Source organism: Apostichopus japonicus, chromosome 3 (genome assembly GCF_037975245.1).
Source record: "Apostichopus japonicus isolate 1M-3 chromosome 3, ASM3797524v1, whole genome shotgun sequence".
Taxonomy (NCBI): domain Eukaryota; kingdom Metazoa; phylum Echinodermata; class Holothuroidea; order Aspidochirotida; family Stichopodidae; genus Apostichopus; species Apostichopus japonicus.
The window spans coordinates 673,564-701,214 of record NC_092563.1 but is presented as its reverse complement, the minus strand read 5'-3'; the positions used below and the strand labels follow the sequence as shown (position 1 = coordinate 701,214).

At 38.7% G+C, this 27,651-nt stretch overlaps 2 protein-coding genes across 3 annotated transcripts in view; one reads left to right on the top strand and one right to left on the bottom strand.

Moving 5' to 3' along the window:
• The window catches only part of LOC139958855 (1,25-dihydroxyvitamin D(3) 24-hydroxylase, mitochondrial-like), a 36,838-nt gene extending 17,337 nt beyond the window's left edge, over positions 1–19,501 (top strand). Inside the window, exons 2-9 of the mRNA XM_071956252.1 lie at positions 3,456–3,646; positions 5,140–5,330; positions 6,464–6,667; positions 9,628–9,785; positions 13,958–14,130; positions 14,452–14,530; positions 14,724–14,933; positions 15,623–19,501. Coding sequence (XP_071812353.1) covers positions 3,456–3,646; positions 5,140–5,330; positions 6,464–6,667; positions 9,628–9,785; positions 13,958–14,130; positions 14,452–14,530; positions 14,724–14,933; positions 15,623–15,733 — 1,317 coding nt within the window. The 3' untranslated portion in view covers positions 15,734–19,501. The remainder of the gene's footprint in view (positions 1–3,455; positions 3,647–5,139; positions 5,331–6,463; positions 6,668–9,627; positions 9,786–13,957; positions 14,131–14,451; positions 14,531–14,723; positions 14,934–15,622) is intronic.
• A 396-nt stretch (positions 19,502–19,897) lies between these two features.
• Positions 19,898–27,651, bottom strand: part of LOC139958860 (protein NDRG3-like) — a 52,716-nt gene continuing 44,962 nt past the window's right edge. For both annotated transcript variants that reach the window (XM_071956272.1, XM_071956264.1), the window contains one exon: positions 19,898–23,965. In XM_071956272.1, coding sequence (XP_071812373.1) covers positions 23,871–23,965 — 95 coding nt within the window. In that variant the 3' untranslated portion in view covers positions 19,898–23,870. The remainder of the gene's footprint in view (positions 23,966–27,651) is intronic.

Genomic DNA, 27,651 nt, shown 5'->3' with positions numbered 1-27,651 from the left:
TAGTCCTCGCTCAGTCTCTGGGGGAATCTCGAGGAAGCGTACGATCGATCGATCGAAAGGTGGCAATAAGATTGTTCAGGCTAAGTAAATTTAGTGATTGAAAATGTGCGGTTTACCTACCATCTCATAGATTTATTTGACACTGACAGACCCACAGTCATTGGACTTTGTCAAGGTCGAACTCCTCGTGTAATACTATTTACGAGATTTTAAGCTACATGGATGTAATCTGCTGAAACACTAGTGCAATGAGTGCATGGTTAAAGCAGTAGCAGGGATATACCGCAGGGTACGAGGCATAGCATGCGCCACCAGTTTCAGGGACCGAGCGAGGCATTTGATACCCTCTTGGTCACAGAAGGTGCTAGTTTCGTCCGAGGAGTCGAATACGACGCTTTCTGTCAAGGCGCCAGCGTGGTCAGTTGAATCTCTGAGCCGGTAGCAATATACTTATATTTTTATTACTATTTTTGGCTGTGTCTGGTGTGCGGGGGGGGGGGGGCAAAGGGCGCTAACATCGATTAAGAGGGGGACCTGAATATTCACAATTACATTTCTTAACCATGCATATCTAATGCTCAGCAAGAAGCCTAATGTCAATAAAGTAAACATATTTGTTGATCGAGGAGAAGGGGTATATGTGAAGGAAATTGTGGTTCGGGAAGGGAAGGGGGAGTATATGGGAATATAAGCCCGTGGTGGCCACCACGTGTGGAACCATTACAAATGAAAATAAAGCAGCTCGTCATTTTCATTTGTGTAGATCATATTATACTAGCCAGCTACCAGCAAATCGCAACGTTAGTGCCATATCTCTATATAAGTCCGCATGTGAAATATGGATTTTGCTTCTTCTCGGTATGATGACAGCCGAACTATCGTTACCTTATCTGCCTTCAAACTAGTAATGTAGGATTTGAATTATATAAAATAGTCGAAAACTCAACACCAGGGGTAAGATTCCAAACACTGAACCAAAAATAACAGTTCTTATTTTATCATTGTGATAGGTCAGTAATCAAATAACAACGTTAACCGAAACCTAAATAAGTATTGAATTAACTATACCACCCTCCACTCTTCTCAAAATGTTGTCAAACCATCACATATTTGGTTACAACTTACATTGTCATACTTGTTTACACTGCATGTATATCTTTATAACATTGGCCTATGATTATAGGCTAACGTTGGACGAGCGCTGGGCTACGGGTGCTGGGGAGGGACGGTGGGGATGGCCGTTATAGGTCAATATGAATATTTTATCAATCATTTTTTGCGACTGTAACATACCGTTATCTTATATGAAGCAATGAGGCGTAACTAGATCATGTGCGGAGAACATTATTATACAAGTGAGTGATATTATGTCTTAGGCGGGTTTCGCCGGCGGCGGAAGAATTCCCAAGATAACAGCCGTCTGAACGTAAAAAACTAACAGGATTTACGAATGTGATGACAAACTAGTAAATCCCCTCTCGTGGTTCTATTTAGATAGATTTAGAGGATTAAGTAGCGGATTTTGAGAGAGCCTAATACGCCGGTCTGCCGGTTGGTAATACGCCCTCTGTGCACACAATGATGATTGATAGGACTGTCAACCACAGCGTCTCGTACAGCATATTGGCTGACGATGTTCTTGAAGACGTATACCCTTTGAAGTCTACTGGCCCGTGGCCATCAGAGGGCTTCGCGTGGGTCTGCCGACAATCTCTTTTCCCATCGTCAATGCACCCCCTTATGGAGGGAGGTCATCGCTCTCGGCCCGAAATTTTAACTGCTGAATTTTATATAAGTCTTCTAAGATTATAAACACTCCTGTGCACGGTTTTAATCGTCCTTTTGATTCTTATACATCTAGGAGTGTCCAATAGATAACTAGGTGTTCAATAGATCTAGCTTAGTTCACGAATTCTCTATAGGGGTGTTCAATACATCTATGTGAGAGTCCAATACATATAGGAGTGTTCAATATATCTCCAGGCCGGTTTTCAATACACATAGGGGTGTTTAATAGATATTTGGAGGCTTTGAATAGATCTTTGTTCAAGAAATATCTAGGGGTGTTCAATGCATCTATGTGAGAGTCTAATATACAAATAGGAGTGTTCGATAGATCTCCATGAGCGTTCAATAGATCTATGAGTGTTCTGTAAATCTCTAGGTGTGTTCAGTACATCTCTGTGAGAGTCCAAAACATATAGGAGTGTCAATAGATCTCCAGGCCGGTTTCCAATGCATATATAAGTGTTCAATACATAGAGGATTGTTCAATATCTCTATGTGTGTTCAATACTTATAGGAGTGTTTAATATCTCCATTTGTGTTCAATACATCTAAGAGTGTCCATTACATCTTTAGGAGTGTTCAATAAATCTATAGAGCGTTCATGCATCTAGCAGTGTTCAATTACAACTGGGTATGTAAACTAAGAAACTAATTGTTCCAGTGAACTCAACTTTTGAAAGTTGTCGGTGAAATTTATCACTTCTTGTCGATTTTCTGAAGACATTTTGTTTCAGCATTGACATTTAACTCACGCAAGACTTGTGAATGTGACGTCAAACACACGACATCATAGCAATACCGTGACGATGATGTCACTGAAAAGTAACACCAATACTTAACGTTGAAGAAATTAAGGTCGCAAATTATGAATTATTCCCACCCGTCGTGGTTTTCTAACCGATTTTTCGTACGAACATTATCTCACTGGGTTTCGTTACGTTTGCAACTGGATCGGTGTGTTATACTATCTGATTTTCATAGACGTCACGTTCTTCAATTTCCGCTGCTTGAATCCAAAGCCTTTAGTTGACAAACCAGATCAACTGGGACTTTAAATTAAAAGGGCACTTGACAAATTAGGTTCCTCTTAATGACAAATTTGTTCTCTGTCGGTGTAAAATCAATTTTTATATAAATGTGTATGTGTTTTCCCTTTCCGGAAAACACACAAAAGCATGAATGTATAATAAACTTGTAATACACATTAATGTAATAAATGTGCTGAAAATATAAGGTTACCGTACGTGTTTGTATAGGGGGAATGGGAAGGTATGTGGCGAAGATACGTGTACAACGTCAAACATATTTTAGTGCTTGCTTTAGTGTCTAGTCTCGTTCCCCGTCAGCTTGGTTGCAATTTTTTTCACTGCCTCTTTCCTTCTCACCTCCAAAAACCGCCCGTCACCCCCAAGTCCCCCCCCCCCCCCACATTCGTCCGTGGTTTGAAACATATTGCTGGTAAATGACGTTTCTAATATTTTTCAACATATCAGCGTTTTGTCTTCGGTAAAGAAAATGCTATTCGTTTATACAAACTTGAACACTCATTTTCCCCGTAAACTTGTCACAGCCTTTACAGAAATAATACCATTTGTCATTGAACGATGGCATAATCAAATCATCCGAAGCTATTATGAAGACAATGCCTCCTTTGTTATCTCTTGCAGATCGATTTCACGAAACGATATGGACCAATTTGGAAGGAGCGACTTGGGTCTCTGGAAATAGTCAACTTGGCCAAACCAGAATTAGTTGAAATTCTCTATCGAAATGATAGCAAATATCCAAGAAGATTAGATTTGAAACCTTGGAAGGTTTACCGAGCATACAAGAACGAGTCACTTGGTGTCTTAACACAGTAAGTATATACTATAAAGTGAAAATACCGAACATTGTACGTAAACCGTCCTGCTGGCTGAGAGAACCCAATTCCTCTCCAATGATGTTGGCAACGATTACATGGAAAATGTCTATAACAACCGGTAGTTGCATACTCACGGTCTCCCTAACAACATCAAAACGGTTAAGGGTGGTTTCTTTCCCAAGTACTCAGAATTCTGACAAACTACCGGTGATAATCATCGGAGAATTTGATGGCGTGGCTCCCAATCCGTGTAACATAATAACTCAGTTTCCCATCGTCATATCATTGAAGGAGTCATATCAATATCAGTTTTGCAACGCTAAAATCATTTGCACAGAATTTTCTGCCAACCGTGACCTCTAGGCTATATACATGTTTAACACATATCAAGGCTGATTATTGGACGCACTTGTTTGTTTCAAGTCGTTTCTTAACAACTACTCCATATATCACAATGCAACCTAGCTGCTGAGTATCATAAATTAACCTGTATCGTTACATCTCCAGGTACAATACACCTGGCGGCATAAAACATTCTTCTACCTAACAAACCTTCCCCTTTCATCTTACCTGAGCAACTCGCTAAATCATCTCTCGGGTTTCACGGACCCATTGTGTCATGAATGTGAAGAATGGACACCATAGGCATCTCTGCATGCGGGCTTGGGAGTTCCAGTTGTTTTACGTTGTCAAATAATTACTGTGTGGGAGAGAGATTTATTGAATCATATATAGTAAGGGTTGGGGTGGGGGGGGGGGATTTTTACCACCCAGTTCTGTCTAATGATGGACTGAGAACTGCAGGTACGCTGAACTATACTTTTTAGCTGTCCCCGTTAATGAAACAAATTTTAGAAAATGACAAATGCTCGCGAAATAAAAGTTCTTTTCTCTCATGATGGACATATTCTAAGGGTTATTAGTTAAGAACTATAAAGAACCGAGAGAACGTTTAAAGCAGAACGGTGCGTTTCATTGCATGTAACGTGATATTCCATTTCCCTGTTAAATATTCACCCGGTAGGCTAGTAAGGTATTCTACATAATCGGTGTGAAGCTTTTCTCTCCCTCACAAAAAGATGCATTAAGCTGCAGCTGGTAATTGTAGACTTACCACTCAAACAGAATAACCTCTACCATCACGATACTTTTGCTTCGTGGGTTACTATTGGCTACGATGTATATTTCACTGCTTTACTATACAATCCTACACCAAACATTCATTCATAATATTGCTATGTCCACCCTTCCCACCTCCCCCATACATGCACCGCGACCAATCAACACGTTTATGAGTGAAGCAATATCGTCATGAAAATCCAGTGCCCTGTTAATGACGTTGGTACCCATACCGTGCTCCATTCTGAAGGCAATTCTCAACACTTCACTGACCTTGCATCGTTAAACCAAACATTACCTAAACGCTACAAGAGACAGCAGCGACAAACTTCTTCTTTTTTATAAAAGTTTTATCTGATTGTTTACAGTGAGGGTGAAGATTGGCACAGAGCTCGTCGTGTGGTGAGTAAGAGGGTGATGCCCCCAAAAGAGGTACAAGCTTTCACCCCTGCCATCAATGAGACAATAGCAGACCTGGTTGCTAGGTTACGAGATATCAGAGACCAGACCGGAGTCGTCCCCCAACTGACAAATGAGATGTATAAATGGTCAATGGAATGTAAGTATGCATAACAGTAAATGATACACGCTTGTTAGCTCTAATAAACTGTTGTCTGTTCCGTACTAACCCTGAGCCAATCCCACCGCTGACACCATACACATATTAAAAACGTATTAGTAAGAACGTCTGCATGTAGCTTGGTAAGCAGGAGGGGAGGGGTGATGCAGATGTACGAGGAGTCCTTCTTTGGCCCGACGTACTTATGTTAACAACAAGAAATACAGATTCTAAAGTTGAATGGTGTGCGGTATGCAGCCCGATAGCTTACACAACCTGTCAAGTACTAAAGGCAAGTAGATTGTGTCGGCTATCGTATATTCATCTATAGATGAAGGTAAATACTGCAGGAAAAGTTGAATCAGCTTTAAAAAATATCCACCAAGACTGGATATAACACTCTGGAGCAGACAGAAGTGTCAAAGAAAGATGAAACCGATGAAAAACTTCATCGCAAACTTCGTCGAAAAGTTTGTTTTTTAACATTTGGCATTTAAAAATACGTCGAAATGTACTACTGCGGACATCTAATGAAGTCACATGGGAATAACTCCAATCAAAGACAAGAGATGGCGAAAATGAGAAAAGAAACTTTTAATCAGCCATGGAATCCCGAAATAGGAAAAAGATGAATATTAAAAGAACGGGCTCGTCCCATGGGTTAAAAAGTTAATGTTGACCTGTCAGCTGTCTGCGTCATTCACACATAATACGTACTGGTGTAAACAAGGTTACAATGTATACGGTGATGTTACTTAATTGATATCGCCTTTAGCTAGAGCTAAAGTTCAGATTTTATACCAAGGACTGTTTTTGCCTCTAAACTCTTTCAACTTACACGTTAAAAACAATTTTATCAGATGAGGCCCGAAAAAGTTTCTTTATTATTAATATTTTTTTTGGGGGGGGGGGAGGTCGGGCGGGGGAAATCTAAATTGTTCTTTTTCATTGTATTATTTATGGGAAAGGAAAAATTAGCTAATTTCAAGTAAAAGTATACGATATATCATAACTGTGTCAAATGTTTTACGGTATACCGCTTTTAGCATCTCGGCTTTATTTTTATTTACTTTTAGCTGCTCACTTTTTTTTTAAATTAACTCACGATTTCCGATATATTTTTACTTTCTCAGCTATATTTAGACTTTTGTTCGAGTCTCGCATAGGGTGCCTGCAGGACCCCATGCCCCCCGAATCGCAAGGATTCATAAACGCTGTTGACAGAATGTTTCAGTCGGGACAGATTATGTTTCTCACCTCGCCAGAATTCTTTCGCAAATATAAATTAAAACCTTGGCGCGATCACGAGAAAGCCTGGGATTACATTTTCAACTTTGGTAAGTTTGGAATATATTATAGAAAGCATGCCATGCCTAAAGGTTAACTATGTGTATCTGTACGGTTCAGCGTAAGCTTTTACCCGTCAAGTATCGATGACGTCATACTTCAAGCTTAATTGTCGTAAGGAGACAGCATTCCTCATTATATATATATAAAGCTTAAAGGATCCCTTTAGGTACAAAATAAGTTTTGATACATTGTAGACCTTCAACTTAATCGAAACATGGCTATCAGTCTGTCCATTGGTTCTAGTTCTGTGCCATTTTAAATTTATTGAGAAAAGGCCCTGTAAACATCTGAGGCTCATGAATTAAATTGGTTGGACATTTGACTCTAACACAGATGTAGACAAATATGTCATGTTCGTCAGAGTCAACACAAAACTCAAAAGAGAGAAGAAAAAAATTATGCCAAGGACAAATGGTCTTATATCAAGTTGATAACGAAACATCATGACCAATACACTTTATAGCTTATGAAACCGCCTACAAAATAACGCTTGTAAGAATACCGTACCTTTCTTGATTAAAAGCGATATTGTCGTATATATGTGTTTTAACCGTCGGCGACGGAGAGCCTATAATATCATTACTACAGCAGGGATATGTGTGCAGGGATATGCGATGATATCGAATCCCAATGGATGTTTTGTTGGGCCAAACGGAATTAAATTCACCTTGTTTCTCCTTGTTATACACCTGTAACAATCTTGCCATTTTCATTTCAAATCAGAAATGCTCGTCTAAAATACATCGTTTTTTCAAGGAACGTATACATGGAGAGGTTTTACTTTTAGCCAGCTGAATGAAAGATAAAACAGCAGCGGGGATTTTGTGATTTGATTAATATGAGCAGCTTTTGTATATTTTCTTGCGAAGAAGTATCAAACTTGTTACGGTACGATACTTACTGGCGATTGTCACTATCATGAGTTCCACGTGGGATAGTTCACATATATAGGCTAGTAATAGTATGTAAAGTACATATATTGGCTATGAATTATTAATAATGGAAGGCATTATTTCCGTGTAATGGTTCCCTATCAGTGTGTGTTTACACAAAAAAAAACGGAGTCAATTGTTCACATTACCGTATATTCATAATAATCAATTCAACATAGCAAACCAGGCATGTGGAAAAGTTTGGAAAAGTTACAAACACTGTTTTATGCACATATCCATTGCTCATCTCAGTACGATCTTTGCACAGTCAAACACTCGTGGCTATTCCTATTATATTCATTTCGTGTTAAACTTAATTTACAGCAAGCTACTCATTTTAAGCGATTTTATCGCACCAATGTTGAGCACAATCCTTGTACTACACTGCTAATAATAAGCCTAACGTTAGGGTTATAGCTACATATTGTGCTGATACTGGATAGGCTAGCCTACGTAAGCACCGGCTAAATGTATTAATCAAACGATGCGGACTTCATCGCCTTGACCAACTGCTACATTTCTATACAACATCTTTTGAAACAGTAGGTCACTTACCGTGTGTTGTAGAGACAATCCTTACCGTTCAGTCATTGGAACTATATACTGTTTTAACCCCATAGCAACGCGTTCGTTCGATAAACTCGCCGTATGGTCGTATGTTAGAATGCTGGTCTATATGTGCGATTAAGTGTACTTTGCATGTAGGCGTTGATTTCATCCAATCAGAGCACGAGAAACTTGCCGTCAATATAATTCTACTATAGGGCCTATGTGGATTTCAGGGCTGATGGCACCCTAGTCACTAGGTGTGTGCATTTTATTGCAATACGGTGCTATGCACAACATAATACCGTCGCCCTATAGTCAGTATAACCATAACAACTTGTTTTTGCAGAATATTGCTTTCTAATTTTACAAGAGATGAATCATATGATAGATTTCTTTGACTGATATCAGTTCTAACAGGTATCATGAATGTCATTACCTATGTAATTAAACACACGATACGAAAAAAACTGCTAACTTAGTCACGTGTTATTTGTTGATAACTGTTGCATATCAGTTAGCTATTTGATATCGATATGTCACTTTATTTTCGTAACAAAAACAGGCGAGTCTGATAAAACTGCAATAGGAACATTTTTACATGCTTGTAAAGCTTACAAGATATCCAATCTAAAACCGTTTGCCCCAAAGCAATCTCAATTCGCTATGACCACGTTGTGAGTAAATTGAACAATTTGAAATTTCGTGGGTATGAGGATATTCCCCATTGGCATACGACATCATTTCTTTATTTTTCAAACCCCCAGTCCGATAAAAAAAAACTGAATGCAAGTTGATGTATTTAGCGTTGTTGGAAATATAACTCTTTCAATTAAAGGAACCTAGGCTCCCCAACGTAAAACAATCGCTTTAATTGCAGGCGAGAGTCGATTACCACAGAAATCACACATTGAACCACGTACTTAAGGGCCTGCCGGATTATACGGAATAGAAAATGCGACGTCTCCATATGTTAGGAGGAACTTCAGTTTATAATTCAGATCCAGTGAATGCTTCATCAATTTGTAATGAACTTGACGATTTTGAAAAGACCCATGTGCACCTTCGCCCGTGATCCAGGGATGTTTTTACACCCCTAAGTAGGGGTGTCTTCATACCACTGTGTCTAGATGAAGTGAAGTAAATAAACAAAAATCTGGGGAAGTTATGTACGTATACTTATGACATATGTTCATAAGGTTGGACGAAAATCTTTTCGATATCGAAATAAATCTCTCAAACAAGGTGCTATATGGTTCAACTTTGCACGCGTGAAGAAAGAAACCCTCGGTGTATTGTAGAATACGATATTTATTGGGTACGGTGGATAAGCATTCCAATGCACAAACGAATACGATGGTCCATATAGCCGTACATTTCTGTTATTTTTTTTATTTATTTAAATTTTTGCTTTGCTTTGTTTGTTTTTTTGGTGTTTTTTAGTGGATATTTTATTCTTCATATCACAGCTCGCAAAGCGGTAGACAAGAGGTTAGCAGAACTTGCAGACGAAGAAGCCAATCCAGCATCGAACGGTATTATTGAACACTTGTTAGCCAGTGAGAAACTCTCAATGAAGGAGATATACAGTAACGCGTGTGAGCTGCTACTTGCCGGAGTCGACACTGTGAGTATTTACAACACTTTAAAAACAAACAAAAATAATATGAAAAGGTCAAACGTATTACCACACAGTGGTAACAAGTAAAACAAAACAAATGCAGGCCTGTACGCAGGGAGAGGTAGGTGGGTGGGTGCGATTGGTGCGTATGGACCCTGCTCCCGCCCCCCCCCCCATTTTCGTTGATCGATATAGATAATGGTCTTTAGTGCTGCGGGGTCAAGTGTCACAAAAAATTGCTATAGTTCCGATATGTAGCTCCATCTTGCACTAGGCACTCATAATAGATATATATTTTTTATTGTGAAGGGAAGGAAACAAATGGTAACAAAATCCTACATTCGCATCACATGCCAATGCTTCTATAATACTGCCATAATCACTGGGAGGGTGAGAACTCCTTGTAAGGGGATAAACAACATGATGCAGTATGTTGGAGATTTCCTCGGAATCCTATAGAGGCCTGTAGCTAGGCCGGCCGCCCTTGCAAACTATACTGTGTGTCTGCCACTATCATGTGTAAACAGAAACTCCACAAGTTACAGGACACGAGTATATTGTCCCCTCCCTCCTTGACCCGAGGTGCCCCCTCTTAAATTGTTGGTGTGCCTCCAACTCAGAAACAAATACAGATATGGAAGTTTACTGTGATGCATGCAACAATCGTTTCGTTGCCTTAATTTCGACAGCGATATATTGATAATTTGATATATAATATAGTATTTTAACATATGTACCGCATATTGCTTATTGACCTAAGTTGGTCTAGGAAAAAGAGAAATGAACTAGGCTTAGTTTAGTATGTTGCCCCAATCTACAATATTTATAATGTCTAGTAGACTACTCTTATGACGAAAGTTCAACGTTGCACGAATTCACCCCATGTTGCTAAGACCTATATTTACTTTACCAAGTACCTGCCGCGATTTCAACTCTTGAGTAGAATTCACATACGGAATATCTCCATCGTACAATCGTTCATTCGGCCTAGCGTTATATATATATACTGACTGCAGCTGTGAGACATGTATGCTAAATGAATTTCAAGTGTTGACAAACTGTCCGCATGGCTGCAATTATTCATTTTCCGTGGATGTTGTTTGACAAATATGATTGGTCACAAAGGACACTATGGCTTAATTAAAACGAACTCAATGCAGACGTTTACGAGTTTTCACAGAATCCTTTATTGGATCCGCAATATGTGTCTCCGTTAAAAATTCCAAGAGGGAACATGTTTTAGCGATATGGTGTCACAGATTGTTACTTTGCCTATCGTATGACAGGTGCCTGGTCAATCAAGACTACACACCTCAGACATAAAACATAAATCATTCGTCGTCAAAATGAATGGCACTTATTTACATAAGTGACTTTTGAAATTTCAAGCTGTTCTTTTCGTATCCCCACGTGGGCTCTCAATGTGACTCTCAAGAGTATACATATATTCCGTTCCGGATGTCAACAGTATGTAATTGTTGCACGCAATGCACGCATGAGTACAATATGTTCCATCTCAACAACAATGAATGCACATACGTTAACACAGTATTCAACACAATAATGTACCTTGTGCTGTTCCTTTCCCGTTGGAGTATTAACATGTGCAAACGTCCCAGATATATGACGGGTATCTCATAGGACCGTATGTATAAGACGCCAAGTTTGTCCCGCGAAATGCTTAGGCGGCTGGTCGTAGGCCTACTTGCAACATGTATTATGTTGCCGTTCCACCATATACACAAATACAGCTGGAGCTCAAAGAATACAGGTTAATTCAAGAAAGAAAGAAAGATATTTAGTAACATGATCGAGTCCATCATAACCTCTTCGTATGAAAGTAGATAGACCTAAGCCTAAGTTACGGTTTAGTGTATAAACTTCGAGACTAACGTTGTTATCGTCACTATGTTTTGGAAATGAATATATCGTTGATATAAGGAAGGAAAAAGGGGCATTGTTAAGTGACTGAGAAACTAGTTGACCAGGGTTAAGACTACTGTTTATTAATGAAATAAAACAATCCGCTAGACTTAAATTTAAGTACACCTTCTTCTCCTCGGCCCCTCCACGTCGACAATTGACCATGGGCCTCACTAATACAAAGTCTATGTGTCTATGAAGGGGCTAAGCGACAGAAATGTCTCTAGGGGTCGCCATGGCCTCCGACGCTGCAAATATCAACTCTAATTTCGTTTAATGGGAGAAGTGTTCCGAGCCATGCCGTTTGTCCACGGCAAACAGCTCACGTTTTTCATTCTCGAAACCGAGTCACAAGTCGCTATACCACGGCAGAAATAAAAGATAAACCTAAACGCTGTTTTTGAGCTACAAAAGACAGGGGCGTATCCAGGGGGGGGCGCAACAGGCGCGCGCCCCCCCTATTGGCCGTCACCAAAAAAAAAAAAAGTTTAGCCAAAAAAAAAAAAAAAAAAAAAAAAAAAATTGATGACGACCTTTATGTGAGATGTCGGTGATCGCTCAACCCCCCCCCCCCTCCCGTATGCTTTATTTTTTGTTTGCCAAAAAAAGGTTCTGGCGAAGTTCGGCGGCATAATAGTTTTAGAAACATAGATGGTAATTGTGTTTGTATTATCACTATAAACACTAAATGACATGCCAGCCATACTAAATTGTGCATTTTGTGTCCATATTTACTGGAAATGTTGCTTATTATTAAGGTCGAAAAATGGATCACATATGGCCATGGGCGGCGATCCTGGGTGGAGGGGGGATATATCCCCCCATGAAAATGGGTGGAGGGGATGTAATGCACCATATCCCCTCCCCCCACCAAATGCCAGGGATAAGAATATTTTCATGCCTACATTTATGCATCTTCGTTAATGTACGGCTCTTTTTTAGCTTCATTTCTCGCCTACCATAAACGCAGTGCGATCTTTTCAAATAAAGCGTCTTTATAAAGCAAAAATAGTTGACTGTAGGCTTCATTGGCCCTATAACAACAAAATGTATTATTGCGCCCACGGTATTGATATAGTACATATATGCACCCTCATAGTATTCATATAGGCCCTATAGTAGGCCTACACACGTACATGTTCCCTCGAACAGCTGAGAATCTCATGTAACCAGGGTAATGCTTAATACACGTTTCACCTGGATGCCCTAGCAATCGGTACCTAGGAATGTAACTATGTGCAATTGTGTATTGCATGTGTATAGGCCTATAATAGCCTGCATGAGGCCATTTTCTTCATCGAATAATATAACAGAGCTCTCGAACATTCTAACGTTGCGCCTGAAACAAGATTGACAGGGGGCAATTTTCCCAAAATAACACCCGAAATTTAAAAAAAAAAGTATTTTGGATCCTGATTATGAGATATTTCGGACATGACATCCCTATTTTAAAGTTGGGTATATGCCGCTTGGAAACCTCGGGAAGTGCCGTTTCCGGCCATCTAGAGGGTTTGTTAATCCCAAAATTTTCTTGTACGCTTCGCGCCAACCCATGGTGGCGCTACGCTTAGATAGTCAACAAGGTCATATCCCCCCCCCCCCCACTCGGAAGTACGGATCGCCGCCCATGCATATGACACCATTTTGCATTTCAGCCCTTCTTTGAAAGCAAAAATTGTACACCCCTCCCCTTAGACCCATCCCCCAGGACGGCGATCATTCATGCCTGGCGCCCCCCCTATTGGAAAATCCTGGATACACCCCTGAAAGAAATATCAGTACGTACTAGCAGAAGCTTCGATATAGCCATGACTGGCCTCAGGGACAATTCTGTCAGCACGCCCTCTTATCGCACAGTTCATTTTCAAGTATATGAAATTGTAATGTTTTATCCTATATTTTGTAGGAACCCCTTCATATTTTCTCCTCCCTCCGGGCTGTGGTCCTCAGAACCAACCATGCTTCCCCGTTCTCCAGGCATGTACACTATAGTGGATCTTCAATGTTACATTTAGACTTGATCAAGTCTCCAGGCATGTACATGATCGGCTTACTTGTTCCATCCTTGCTGTTTTGGACAAGTGGAAATCAATTGAACTGTAGGAAACTAAACCTTAAACAATACCTCTCATATGGAAGAATTTTGTTATTATTTGTTCGATGAAGTTGCTCTTTACAAGCATATGTCTGCTATAGGTTATTGATAATAGATGAGCTGCTTCAATTTATAAGCAATCTTTCCTTTCCTTCACCAGACATCAAATTCCCTTGCATGGGCTTTGTATGAACTCTCCAGGCACCCAGAGGCAGAAGAGAGACTGTTTGATGAGGTAGATTCGGTGATGAAGTCTGCTGATGTTTCTACAGCAACTCATAAGGAATTATCGCAAATGCCATTCCTCAAAGCAATAATGAAAGAAACCTTAAGGTAATCCACAGTGTCATGTATATAGGTTTAAATCAATCGTGATTTTGCTTGAACCTGCTTGAAATTGTTCCAAAAGTTTCCAAAAAAAAACATTTCGACAATTTCATCCTTGCAAATTATTGAGGGTCAAATTCACAAATAACTGTTTTAATGTAACAAATCTCTCCGAAGGTCGCAATAAATAAGGTGTAAGAAGTTCCTCATTATACCTTACTTCTCATATCTCCAACGGATATTGATGCCGATATTGTAGCTATATGAGAGCAAAGCACTTTTAGATTAACATTATAACTTTTTGCCTCTCTTTTTTACATTTCGCAGGTTATATCCAGTTGTTCCCGCCAATAACAGAATTCTTGATAAAGACGTCATCATTGGAGGCTATCACATTCCGAAGAAGGTAAAAAAAAAAGCACACAGAACAACAACAACAAAAACAGACTTATTGTGAAAATGTTGCCAATTTACATCCTTAACTCGCTTAAAAATAATGTACAAAAACAGTAATAGTAACAGATAATAGTAACAGCTACGGTAACAGTGACGATAACGATGATTACTGTTATTTTAATTGTCTATCGTTTGTTTCATAGACAGTGATTGGTTCCCTCCAGTTCGTGATGGGGCGGGACCCATCCATCTTTCCAGAGCCAAATAGCTTCTTACCGGACAGATGGTTGCAGAAGGACGAACAAGCTGCCGCAAAGAGCGCCGCCTTTGCATCCATCCCATTCGGTTTCGGTCCAAGGATGTGTATCGGGAGGAGAATAGCTGAGCTGGAACTTCACCTCGCTCTAGTCCAGGTAAAAATCATAACGGGTTCATCTCAAATTGCAGTATGCTAACTCTAAAAATAGCTGAGAGCCACGCAGGCTGTCTATTAACTAAGGTGCCCTCTTGTCTCCCTGACCTTTCTTACGTAGACCTTACTTTGACCTTTCTTGACCTTGACCTTTCTTACGTGGTTTACTCTTTTGTTCACAATCTGCCTAAAATTAGATGGCACGTTCAGGTATATTCAACTGGGCGTATTACGGGGTGTAGGGAGAGGGAGAGGAAGGTAAAGAGGAGTGGGTGAGATGGTGGGGGGGGGGGGCTCTCTTAGATACGGTAATTCGAACGACGTTCAACACCATGAAAACAATGACATGGGACTTTGCCTCTACTTCGTCGGATGCAATTTTGGCAATGTGGTTATAACAACTCAAACACTCCCTCCTCCTTCTCCGCAGTGAAAAATTCAAAGTCCAAAAGTTGAAATTAAAACCGACATAATACAATGTTTTTCTCTCCCTATCCAGTTTTGGTGTTTGTTTAATCATGATACGTTTACTTTTAATTATTATAATTATTAATTATTGTCTTTTTACATTGCTGACAATATAGTTGAAAACTGTATTAATATTGTGAACATTGGTTTCACTTATTCAAGATATGAAATACCCAGCTTAAAACCATTCTTATAAATTTATATCATTTTCTTTCTTCACAGATATCTAGAAACTTCAAGCTCCAGTTTCGAGGGAAGTCTGCAATTAAACCGGCAATCAGGGGTCTGATGGTGCCGGGAGGGGCTGTTAAAGTATCTTTCGTTGATCGCTGATTTTGTATTTATCTACAGAAGAGGAAAACCACATCATAATCTTCGGATTTTGTGCTCCAAAGGTTCTCTTTAGAGGATCTGTTGCTCTGGCCAAATCCCCAACACGAAGTATGCAAATTAGCATTAAACATGACTTATAGGGGACGAAGTATTAGAAGTGGGAACAACCGTTCTCCCCACCCCCCCCCCTCCCCGGCCGTCTGTAGCAAGTTTTGTCTACTTTTTTGTGACACATAAGATTTGCAATTTTCCTGTTTTGAAAAAATCTTGTTGTTCAAGTTTTCATTCACAATTAATACATTTTAAAATGATATAAAAAGCAATGTATATATAAACAGACCTTTGATGACCCAAATTAACCCAACAAATGTTTTATAATAAAATTATGACATTTCAATCTCGTCACTTTTTAGTGACGGCTCATTTTAACCATTCAATATTTCCTTACTGGAATTATGGATTAGTTTACCTGAAATGTGTAAAGTGATCGTAAAAATAAAGCCAATTGATGAAAATCATTTTAACCAAAGATATTTATACCCTTCATATGCAGCAATCGCCTTTACTTGTTGGCCTTTTGTTCACCTATATGTTTTTTTTTTATCTTTCTGTTGTATTATATTTCATTTTGTTTTCTAAACCATAATACCGTGTCCCATTTTGTATTCTGTAATATATTTTAGTTCTTTATTTTTTAAACCTCATTATTTAAGAATCAATCAATCAATTGTATTTAACTTATGCTTTAGTATCTTAAATGTTAACGTCACAATATATTTACGTTGCTTTTAATTATTATTATTTATTATTTGTTTAAATGACAACATAATGTATTATGTTTCAGATCGAGTCAGATGGGCTCGTTGCAGCATGTGTGATATATTTTTTATTAATAATTATCAGATATGGAGGAAACAGGTCACGTGAAACCAAACACTATTACTATTGCCTAAGTGTTTCCATTATAAGCATGAGTTTTCTTAAATACGAGGCGCCTTTAACCACCAAATCGTCTAGGATAAAAAAGAAGAAGTACAGTATGGAAAAAGAACAGACACTGCACACTAACAATGTCAAGAAGGTATGAGTTCTCTTTTCCTGTGTTGTCGCTTGACCAATTGCCATTGGCCGTTTGATACCCTCGATCAAGTACGCATGCGTAGACTGAGTTCATCAGTGAAAATAACTAAATCTCTTCTTTACCTCCATGAATTTGAATCAATTTGAGTGTCTCTTTGAGTGTTAACTTTTTCTTTACGCAACCACTCTATACTGTCATCCCATATCATGCTCCGAAGCACTCGTACTGACAGTATGAACAGTTCCTAACCTTTATCTAACAATAGAAACAGGATATTATTTTATACTATTCATATTGTCAGTATGATCAGTTCCTAACCTTTATCTAACAATAGAAGAGCAGGATATTATTTTATACTATTCATATTGTCAGTATGATCAGTTCCTAACGTTTATCTAACAATAGAAGAGCAGGATATTATTTTATACTGCTCATATTGTCAGTATGAGTACTCTGAACATGTAAGTACAGTTTAGCAAACGTTATCCCAACTTATGTTTTGTACGGATGGTGTGTCTAATTAAATTGTTAAGTGATGAAAGATATTCTGGAAAAAATATCGTTCGTCTTAAGTTTAATATAATTCTGAGTGATACGTCAACTTATTAATGATATTGATTTAGCAATAAGTTTTTCTCTTATTGAAGGGAAGTTTCGGGACTAATCTAAATAATACGGGTCTGTGGTATGATATCACCATGTATATGAACATAATAATAATAATAAAAAAAATCATATTTGTATCAAGTATTTGAAGAGTATTGTTGACAAAAAAACAGATAACGGTACTAAGAGTTGTAAATATTTCTACGTTGTAAAACCTTAAAACGTGTACGCTGTGTATGCGCTATATGGGCTTGTTAAACCTCTAAACCATACAGTATAGATGCGGTCATATGCTATGTAACAAACCCATTTAGTCTTATATATAACCTTTGGCTATATTCATCTTTCCTTCCATGAAACCTCCAGTTTCGAGAAGGTAACAAATTAAAGATGAAATCAACGTGAAAAGCATAGGTTTACATGCAGAAATCAAGTACATTATATGTGATTTCGCTCTCCATTGGAATTGGTTTTATCACGCGCCAATTTGGTAACTAAACTCGTGGCATATGCATGGCCATCAATTTGGATTTCTCGAGAAAGGAAAAAGTATTGAATTGAATCATAAAGGTAGCTTTGGTCAAATACTTTGCATTCTAAAGCATGATTTTACGTTTGGGTAAATTAAGTGATGGTTAAAACCAGGATCTTGATGGGAATCAGTACTAAATAGTCCGGCATATTATAACTTGGATTTGCTTGTTTCATAATTTCTTTTTACTGTTATGAAGATTACTAAAGTCATTATTAATTATTCTTTTGTACACATGAAAATGGTATAAAGTACTTCTTCTCATCCCTGATAATATGTGCAATTAAAAAAATAATGTAGATAAGTTTGCCCGACCTTAATGTCAAAACTGAAGTTACCACATTTCATCCCGATTATAATGCATATTGATTTTCTGTGAAAGTATTTTCGGCTGAGTGTTGCAAATGTGTTTCAAAAGAGCAAACAAATATAGGGTAGCTGACATTCACGAGATGCTATACATTAACATGCTATAGTAAAGTAATACTTTTTAAATAAAAATCACCCAATATAGGGCCTGGGCACGATGACCAAACGACTAAACTGATCCAATTTTAACCCAAGTCCGCTAACAACGAGACTGTGACTGTGTGATCACGACGATGTGACGTCACATGTGTATCGCGAGTCCTTTGACAAAGGAATAGATCTACAAATGATCATTATTATGACAAAATAGTCGGCTTAAAGGTAGTCAGTTTAGGCCCCAAATCATAGCACGCTATAATAGATAGACGTTTTCAAAAATTACTTTCCTGGAGGTCTTTACTCTCCAAATTGTTCTCAGATATTTTAAGGAGCACACAAGATGATTGAATGTCCCAGTGAGTAAAATTTCCTCTTAGATTGTCATTAGAACAGTTTAAAAATTTTGACCAAAGGTGACCAAATTTGAATATCTAGCATATTTGGGGCCAATACAGCATACCTTTAAATCTGTGCGGCGAGGTGCAAATGATGAACGCTGGCTGTCTATGGTTAACTATTTATAGACAGGTTACGTTTGACGCCCTCTATTATTATATGCGCCATCATAAAACAGAAATCATTTATTGAATTATTTATTAATGGTGTATGTGTGTGTTTGTCATGGCCTTCTCACAACTGCATGGTGATATGAAACAAAAGAAATTCCTGTCACAATTTGTAGAGCAATAGTCATTGGTTGTCGAGACAAAGGGCTGGAATAAAGGGAAATGTGATCGGTTGTAGTAATACAAAAAGAAACATTTCTCAGTGCTTGTATTCGTTTGCCTGTTCGCTTTAAATGAAACTTACGTGAGATAGCTGTTGAGGGTAACGATGGGGTGTCAGGTGGACGAAAGGGGCGATGTGGCAGAGGGATCAGAATATTACGCCATCAATTATCAAAACAGATAAACATCTCTTTCAGAGTTTATCGGGATATACTAATTAAGATATCATTCTAATTATATGAATATTCAACGTTACAGAATTAATATCTGTCGCATTGCTACCATTTTGTCTAAAGAACAACAAATATATTCACCAGAACCACAAAAAAGAAAGGAAGAAAGAAAAAACAAAACACCTGTCTTGTGCTTTACTCAGATTATAAACTTTTGTTTCCCCTTTTTATTTCCGTTAAGATCTCTTAATGAAGATAATTCCGTTTCATTTCTTAATTGACGATTCCAATTCTCAGATTCAAGTCACTGTGGTGTAATTTTCCATTTGAAGTATTTCTTAGTGTCCCAATGGAGTCTTTATTTACCATGACATATCTTACATACATAACTATAATAAAATCTGACAAATCCAGGTTTAACATTCAAATTGATTATGTAAAGTAAGCCCTTGGATGGTACGCTGCTGAATGTGGATGGGGGGGGGGGGAGGATGGTGGGGGTAGCATGGAGTGAAGGGGGAGGGAATATCCCTTGTGGACAAACAATCAAATAAATCAACCATAACAAATGCTTGGTTAAGCAATAACAATCTTCCTTTTATTTATTTAACTTTTGGTTTTCTCATTTTTCCATTGTACACGTTTCATGTTCATGGTATATCCACTTTCTATCACAATCTGTTGAAATCACAACACGTGAACAATGTTACATCATGTACGCAAACAAAACAGAAAAAACACTCTTCCAATACCTTTGGTATGAACACATCTTCAGCAGTAGAATAACCTTGTACAAGTTGTACTCAAAATCTTCTTTTTCATGCCTTTGTTGTAACATATACTATAATTATTAGTAATATAATTAAAAAGGTTCACAACAGACAGCTTCTACATTTGTTTTAAGCACATCAATGTTTGAAGAAAGAAAATTTGAGTCACAATATCACAACATGAATATTCAATATGAATCATGAATATGAATCATGTGAACTAGTCACCTCAGTAACACACATTGGTCTGCACTTTACAAATAATTAGACACCCCCTCAGCTCAGTCCACAGTTCTGCCCACCATCAATTAAGCTGGTAAATCAATAACATTGTATCAGAAAGCCACACAGATATGGTTACCACACACATACATATGCATACTTATGTATGCTTATAGATGCATGAAAACTGTTCAATATCAGTTACAAGAATTCTATCCCCAGTGACTACCTTGTTAGGTTTTATTTACATATTTTCCCCTTTCCTATTCTGCTTTCCTTAGTTACCAATTAATTAACATTTGTCCTTCACATTCACATCCACCCTAACCCTTCCTTCACCCAATTTTTGTTTAATTTTTCTGACTATTTAAAACTCTGAAACTGTCTGTATGTTTTAACCTCAGATGCTTCAGGTATTTATAAGTATAATACAGTTAGCAAAATACAAATAAATACAAATATTGGCATCAGATTGTTTTTTTAACATATTATAAAAGAGTTCAATACTTCTTATTCACTTCACTAGGAAGTTAAGACATAAACAAGAGCCATCCATTAGTAGGAGACAAGACTGTGTTTGAATACATTAAAGCTTTGCAACCATTCATAAATAAGTAAACTTTGAGAAACTATGGTTACCAAGGTTACAACAAAAAAGGTTGCATGCACATAGTAGTAGTCTTGTCTTCCTTCTTACACCAACTTTGAAATCCCACCAGAATCACATATATATGAACCACTGCATTGTTTCATACAAGCATTATGTGAGATGTTCTTATCAACATGTACAGTTAGACATTAAAACAATTTTTTTGTCCTAACAGTTAATGAATATAATGAAGATAATGACTCTATCCTGATTCATATATGCAGGATATGCCATGGGATATACACTAAGAAACAGTTGTACCCCTTCTCTAAGAAAAAGAAATAACAGTTTGTTTTCAAGGTTTAAAACATTTGTTGCAACACTGATAAAGCAGACTAACGATATATATAGACATATATAAATATATATATATTGGTTGGTTGGTGTCTATCTTGGCGAAGAGTGATCTATGTCCGGTGGACAGAGCGAAGTATAGGTGAGAATCAATCGTACAAACATCTTTAGAAATTCATTGCATGTGGATATAAAACGTTACTTGACAATTATCATCATTTCCAGGTGAAAGATAGAACAAACAGTTTTAAGACATCGTTTTTACGTTCTTTCACCTATTGCTCATCATCGTTTATATTAGATTAATAGTTAATTGAAATAACCTCAGTTACTGCACCCTTTTATCTGTATCAGACAAACTGGTCCACCAAACTGGACCCCTCTAACACCAACCCCCCCCCCCAAACAAAGGGAAGAATAAACACATAAAACACAAAAGACAGCACCATAAGCTATCAAACTAATTAATTAGTCATTAAGTAATTAAGTAAACATTAATGGATCATGAGCATTATTGAAAGCTTTCTATCTTTGAATTGCACTACAGAATTAATTCCACTTATAAGAATCCATTGAATAACTATATACAGTGACATGCAATCTTAGTATGGATGTAAACAACAAGAGGCATTATTATCTATGTTATTACTTATTCAGCGCCAATTGCACTGTCTGTGTAAACTGGTTGAAGGCCACACCCCTCCCCTCTACGTACCTTCCATTCCTACCCGCTTTATCACACACAACTCACCCACAATTTATGTAGAGTTGTGTTCTTGATGAAATCTTCAAATATCATCTTATTGGTTCAATATGAGATATATTTTCAACAAATACTAGACTATAGACCACACATTAGATGCTAGAGTACTACTGTTGCGAGCAGGCAGGTAAGTGAGAAGCCTAGTAAATACTTTCTACTAAATACTGTAAAGGTTGCCATAGTGAAGCAACAAAATGCTTTGGAATGTGTCAAAATGACTGTGGATTGTTTTAGTTAATTTAAATCGAGGAACTGAGCGAATAATCATTTTATTGGTCATATCATGCTCCAAACATCAACATAACATCAGGAAGGCTAAGCTGCAGATTTTGTATTTATTTTATTCTTTATTCTAAATATTTAGTTTAATAACAGCAAGCACAGAATTGTATCATGAAGAACAAGCATTATGTATGCAACATTAAGTACATCAGAATAATTCTGGCCTACAATCAAAGAGGTGACATGACATTTGTCATTAGCATTTGCAATCAAACTGTGTGCTTAGTATAAATATTTTCACATTAATCGACATAAATGGCAGTGAGACAATGACATCATTTCAATTGCACACTACAATCATTCGAATATCTAAATGGACAAGATTCAAGCATGCTTAAGAGATATATATATTCCACATATGGAAGAATTAACCCGGGATTGCAAGAATGAACTAGAAAAAGTGAAGTGAAAGTACTTCAGACTTTTCTCTCTCTCCAATTATGCTAATAATATCACATTTAACATTTGGCAAACAAAGGGAAACTAACTCAAATTAATATCAATGATATTGAAAAACTAAAAAATTAACATCTAGTTCATTTTAGTCACATCAAAATATAATTAGTGAGTTTTAAGTCCCAAATTCTAACAGTTATTTGGGGGTCATTCGTGACTTTTATGTTAAACACATTATGATTAAGGTCCGTTAACACATAAAGTTTTAGGTCTGTACATCACAGGATTTCAGCTTTTTTTGCTTCCCCCATAAATTATCTCTCTACAACAAATTTTATCACATGCAATTTTTTTTCCTACATATTATCCAGAATATCTACTAGCCATTTTAAACTTTCCGATGAAGAAAGACCACTTTTCATTTCAAACCTGCATTTCATCTATTACAATATTACTACAAACCAAAACTTGTAATGAGTATAATGCCCAGTTACCCCATAAGCTCAACAGTTACGTAGACCACTAATAGTTGGCACTATAACAAATTGAAAGATACAACCACCATGAAAAAAATTCAAGATCACAAAAACAACGGAGACATCTAGCATTTATTCAAACATAAACAAATTTTATGCCCTGACAGAGCTAGTTTTGTCACAATTTTCTTGCAAATCTCAAAAACTTTCCACGATGATAACTAAAGAACAAAAACGAGATAGAAGAAGAAAAGTGTTTTCAACTCTTAAACATTCAGATTTCTCCTTAAAGTGATTTTCAAGCAAAACTATTTCCGAAAAAAAGAAAAGATCGATCACCATCTTCAAATAAAGTAATACTATAAATAATCTACTGATGATGTCAATTATTGGAAGGAGAACCACATCCTAGCACCAACCTGAATTATTCCTCCCATGATCTTCACAGATCCTGCCACGACAAACTAAATTCCGACACATTATTCACTGATGAGAATTGTTACAGTTTTGCTTTGCTTAATAGTGCTGCACGTTTATCTAGCATGATACCAGTCGCCCAAATTTGTTTACCTTCAGGCGTCGCCAAAGAAAAATCCTCTGCTTGACAGATTTGCTTAACTCTGGAATTGTTTGTCCCTCTTCATCTTATTCTTTTTGAAGTTGAAACAAAGTGGGAAGTAGAGGGCGGCATATTCCTCTAAACCATCACAGGTGATGGTTGGCCAGTTTGTCTTGGTCTTGGAGCAGGCGGTTCCACGCTGTGTGCTGGTGCAGATGGCCTTAGTTTCAGGACTATCAAAAGAAAAGAGAAAAAAACAAAAGGAGTACAATTTTATCAGTCATGAAATTCCTTTACATCATACTTGTAAAGAGAAAACAAAGTATTTTTTCTCATCTTGCTTAAAGTCTTTCCCAGTTGTTTGAGATGTAGTTTCAATTTTATCTTATGGGAGTGGGAATTGACTTTTGACCCATTGGTGTGCATTTATATTATTATGGTACGTACCAGTTATGAAAAATTCTTGAGAGATAGCAGAAATATATTATTTCCATGGTGCATCTATATTATCCCACCAGTTCTTGAGAGATAGCAGAAATATATTATTTCCATGGTGCATCTATATTATCCCACCAGTTCTTGAGAGATAGCAGTAATATATATTATTTCTTTGGTACAACTACATTATCCCACCAGTTCTTGAGAGATAGCAGAAATTCACAGCGCGTACTACTCCCTCACCTCATTTAACCTATGCATTACCGTATTTACCTCGCTCTAGCATCTGGCAATTGTTTGCATGTGTGTGTGGCCATCTCCCTTCGGTAATTGCCAGCCTTCGGTGCAAGTATCGCTCTTCTTATTGCTCTTAATAAAGCTTAATATTTCGATCACTTCGTATACTGTTATCGTTGTTTTTGTAATTCTATTTCATCTGTTCAACGTCCTGCATATTTGAACTGCTTTTTGTTGATTAAACATTTCATTTTTCGTGATTTTTGAACGTTTTTAGGTTGCCTCGAGTGTGGTGTGGTAGTGTTCGTTATTAGGTTTGTTTTCGTACTGTTCTAGATACAAGTTTTCTTAGGTTATCCTGTTAGAGTTTCTCTCCTCCGTGCTGTTTATCTATTTTTAGTTTTCACAGCTTCGAGTTACTTTCACGATTCCTGACGTTTCGGGAAATTCTTCGGGATAGGTTTTGGAGGATGGATAACTGCCGCTCCTGTAAGCACTTCCGTCCTTTTAAAGGAATTGTCTGGTGGAAGATTTTGATACATTGTCGTTGTAGTTATTATTTTTCTCTTTCTAACCATGTAAAAATTGTCCCCATTCGACGTTTTCTTCTTGTAGAAATCTGGTTTTCAAATTCACCAGTTTCTCACCAAAAGTACCGTTTGTTCGAACGCTTCAATATGGTGATTGACGTAGTGCTTGCAGATAGGCAAAACAGGCGAGCTTGAAGTTAGCACTCCCAATTCCGCAGCAAATAAACTCACGTGTAAGCACATTGGATTGCCTCATATATATAACGTACATACTCGCCAACGTATATACTACGATGCCCAGTTGGTGTACTTGTATAGCGTTACACATAGTAAACTCACACTCACACCACAGTTCATTAACTGTTCTTCGAAATCGCTGAAATAAAATTCACGGATCAAATTAACAGTAAAAGGAAACTTGTAAAGTATTCGTTAAACCGAAAGATGAAACTTGGCGGAATCGATGTCATCGCAGAACTGTCCGATTGTAAACGTTAGAGTAGCCTATACACGCGAACATTCTTCGAGCTGGAGCTGGATACCGCGATGTATAAACAACGAAGAGCCTGCTGTTAAAACTTATCTTGTGTTACACAAAGACCACGAAACCACCGATCTACTACATATATGGCGGCTTAAGGAGTTTTTTAAATCATATCTAATTTATAAAAATTTCACCGGTAATTATTGAAGAAATTGATCGAATCGTTGTCAGAGCAGAATGTAGCAATGAGAAGCTTAGGCTTCGCAGAACTGTCCGATTGTCAACGTTTGAGTATAGCCTACATGCGAACATTTTTCGCGTTGGAGCTGGATAGCACGATGTATAGCCTGAACAACTCAGAGTCTGCTGTTAAAATTTACCTTGTGTTACACAAAGACCACGGAACCACCGATCAAGTACATGGCGGCTTAAGGAGTTTTTGAAAACATATCTAATTTTTAAGAAATTTCACCGGAAATTAAGGAAGAAATTTATCTGTATACAAACGCTGTTTTTGTTGTGATTACCGTATAGGTACTGTGCGGAGGGTGGGTTATGACGCAATCTGCTATGGCAGAGCTGACGTCACGTATTGTACTGTTCAAATCATATTTGAAATGTCTATCCATAACGATTAAAAAATCGTTTCTCTGTCAAACGCAACATTAGCGTTCTCATACTTTGACAACATGTTTGGAAAATTCTTTACTATTTTTTAAGGTAACTTCTTTGGGCCACCAGACAATCCTTTTAAGGCATGGGACAAGCACGATCAGTGCCCGAAGTGCCGCTCATGCGGGAACAAGTAAACCTGCTCAATTTGCGAGGACTGGGCCTAGGAGCGCTGGGATGCGATCAGTACCTGGCTGGCAGAAAAAGCCGCAGATAAAAGAAAGAAGGCGGCTTCCTCAAAACAGGGGAAGAAGAAACCGCCGACGAAGGACCCCCAGGCTGCCATTCGAGATGGCATAAGTCCTCAACGTGGGGGGGGGGTCAGAGGCCGCCATACGAGATGGCTTAAGCCCACTCCCAGAACGGGTATCCATGCGAAATGGAACAAATACCTGTGCGGCTTTGGCACAGCCACGGCCGCGGCCCCAGGAGGGGCCATCCACATCGGGTCATGTGGAGTCCGCAAGCCCCCGCAGGCAGGCGGTGGCGGACCTTTTTACATCCACCCGGGGTCGTGGGACATTCTTCGGGGCGTCGCAGAGCCAAGAAACGTAGGAGACAGTCCACGGACTCGGGACAAGCTCTCCTCTCCCGGGTCAAGGACCTTCTGGGGCAGCTGCTGCAAAAGCCGGGTCAACCGGACCCGGAACAGCAGGTTACACCGTCCATACCACAACAACCGCCTCCACTGCCTGCGCCGGTAACGGACCATCACGCCCCTGAGGAGGCCCAGGGGGATCCCTGGGACGACGCCTCCTCGAGAGCCGACGACGCTCTGACGACGGCAGTCCTCCGCAGGGTCCTCGGTTACGAGGAAAAGGTGGATGCGCGTGCCCAGGAGGGGCCGGCATCCAAGCTCACGTTGAACGCGGCCGCCCAAAAGCCGCGAGCCTCCATCCCGGTGGATTTTGAATGAAATTTTGAATGAGAAAGGTTCCAGGCGGTAGCACAGGCAAAACGCTGGACAGCTTTCCAGTGAACGGCCCAACGCACCTTTCATGTAGGCGATGAAGACTGGGAGAGTCTTTTCGCACCGCCTCACATTCCGCCTCAGGTGAAGGAGAGACTTCGGTCGGCGGGTGCTTTGGATAGCAAAGGCAAATTCAGGGGGAAGGATGCAAATAACTTAGAATCCTCCCTGTTTGACGTGGATAGGGCCTCCCGGGCGGGGATGAAATACTTGTGGGCCTTGTTGCTTTTTGCAGAACTGCTGAACAGGTCTTTCCAGCAAGCACAGGCATCGGGTATCTCCCGTAAGGATACCGCTGCCATCATTGCCCTCCTGGGACCTGTCTCCAGGATGGTGCTGGATCAGTTTGCCCGCGTCTCGGTTAAGGCCACCATGACACGCTGAGACCTGGTATTAGACTCCCTAAATTGGTCGTCCCGATTCACGAAGGACGGGTTCCGTAACCTGCCAATTCTGGGAAGTGACCTCTTCAGTGGCAAGTTTGACGAAAAACTCCGGGAAGAGGCGGAGAGAATGAAGTCCTTGAGGGAGGCAGACGAGCACATGTCCCGCTCGGCCTTGTCATGACTCGCAACAAAGTAGCCACTT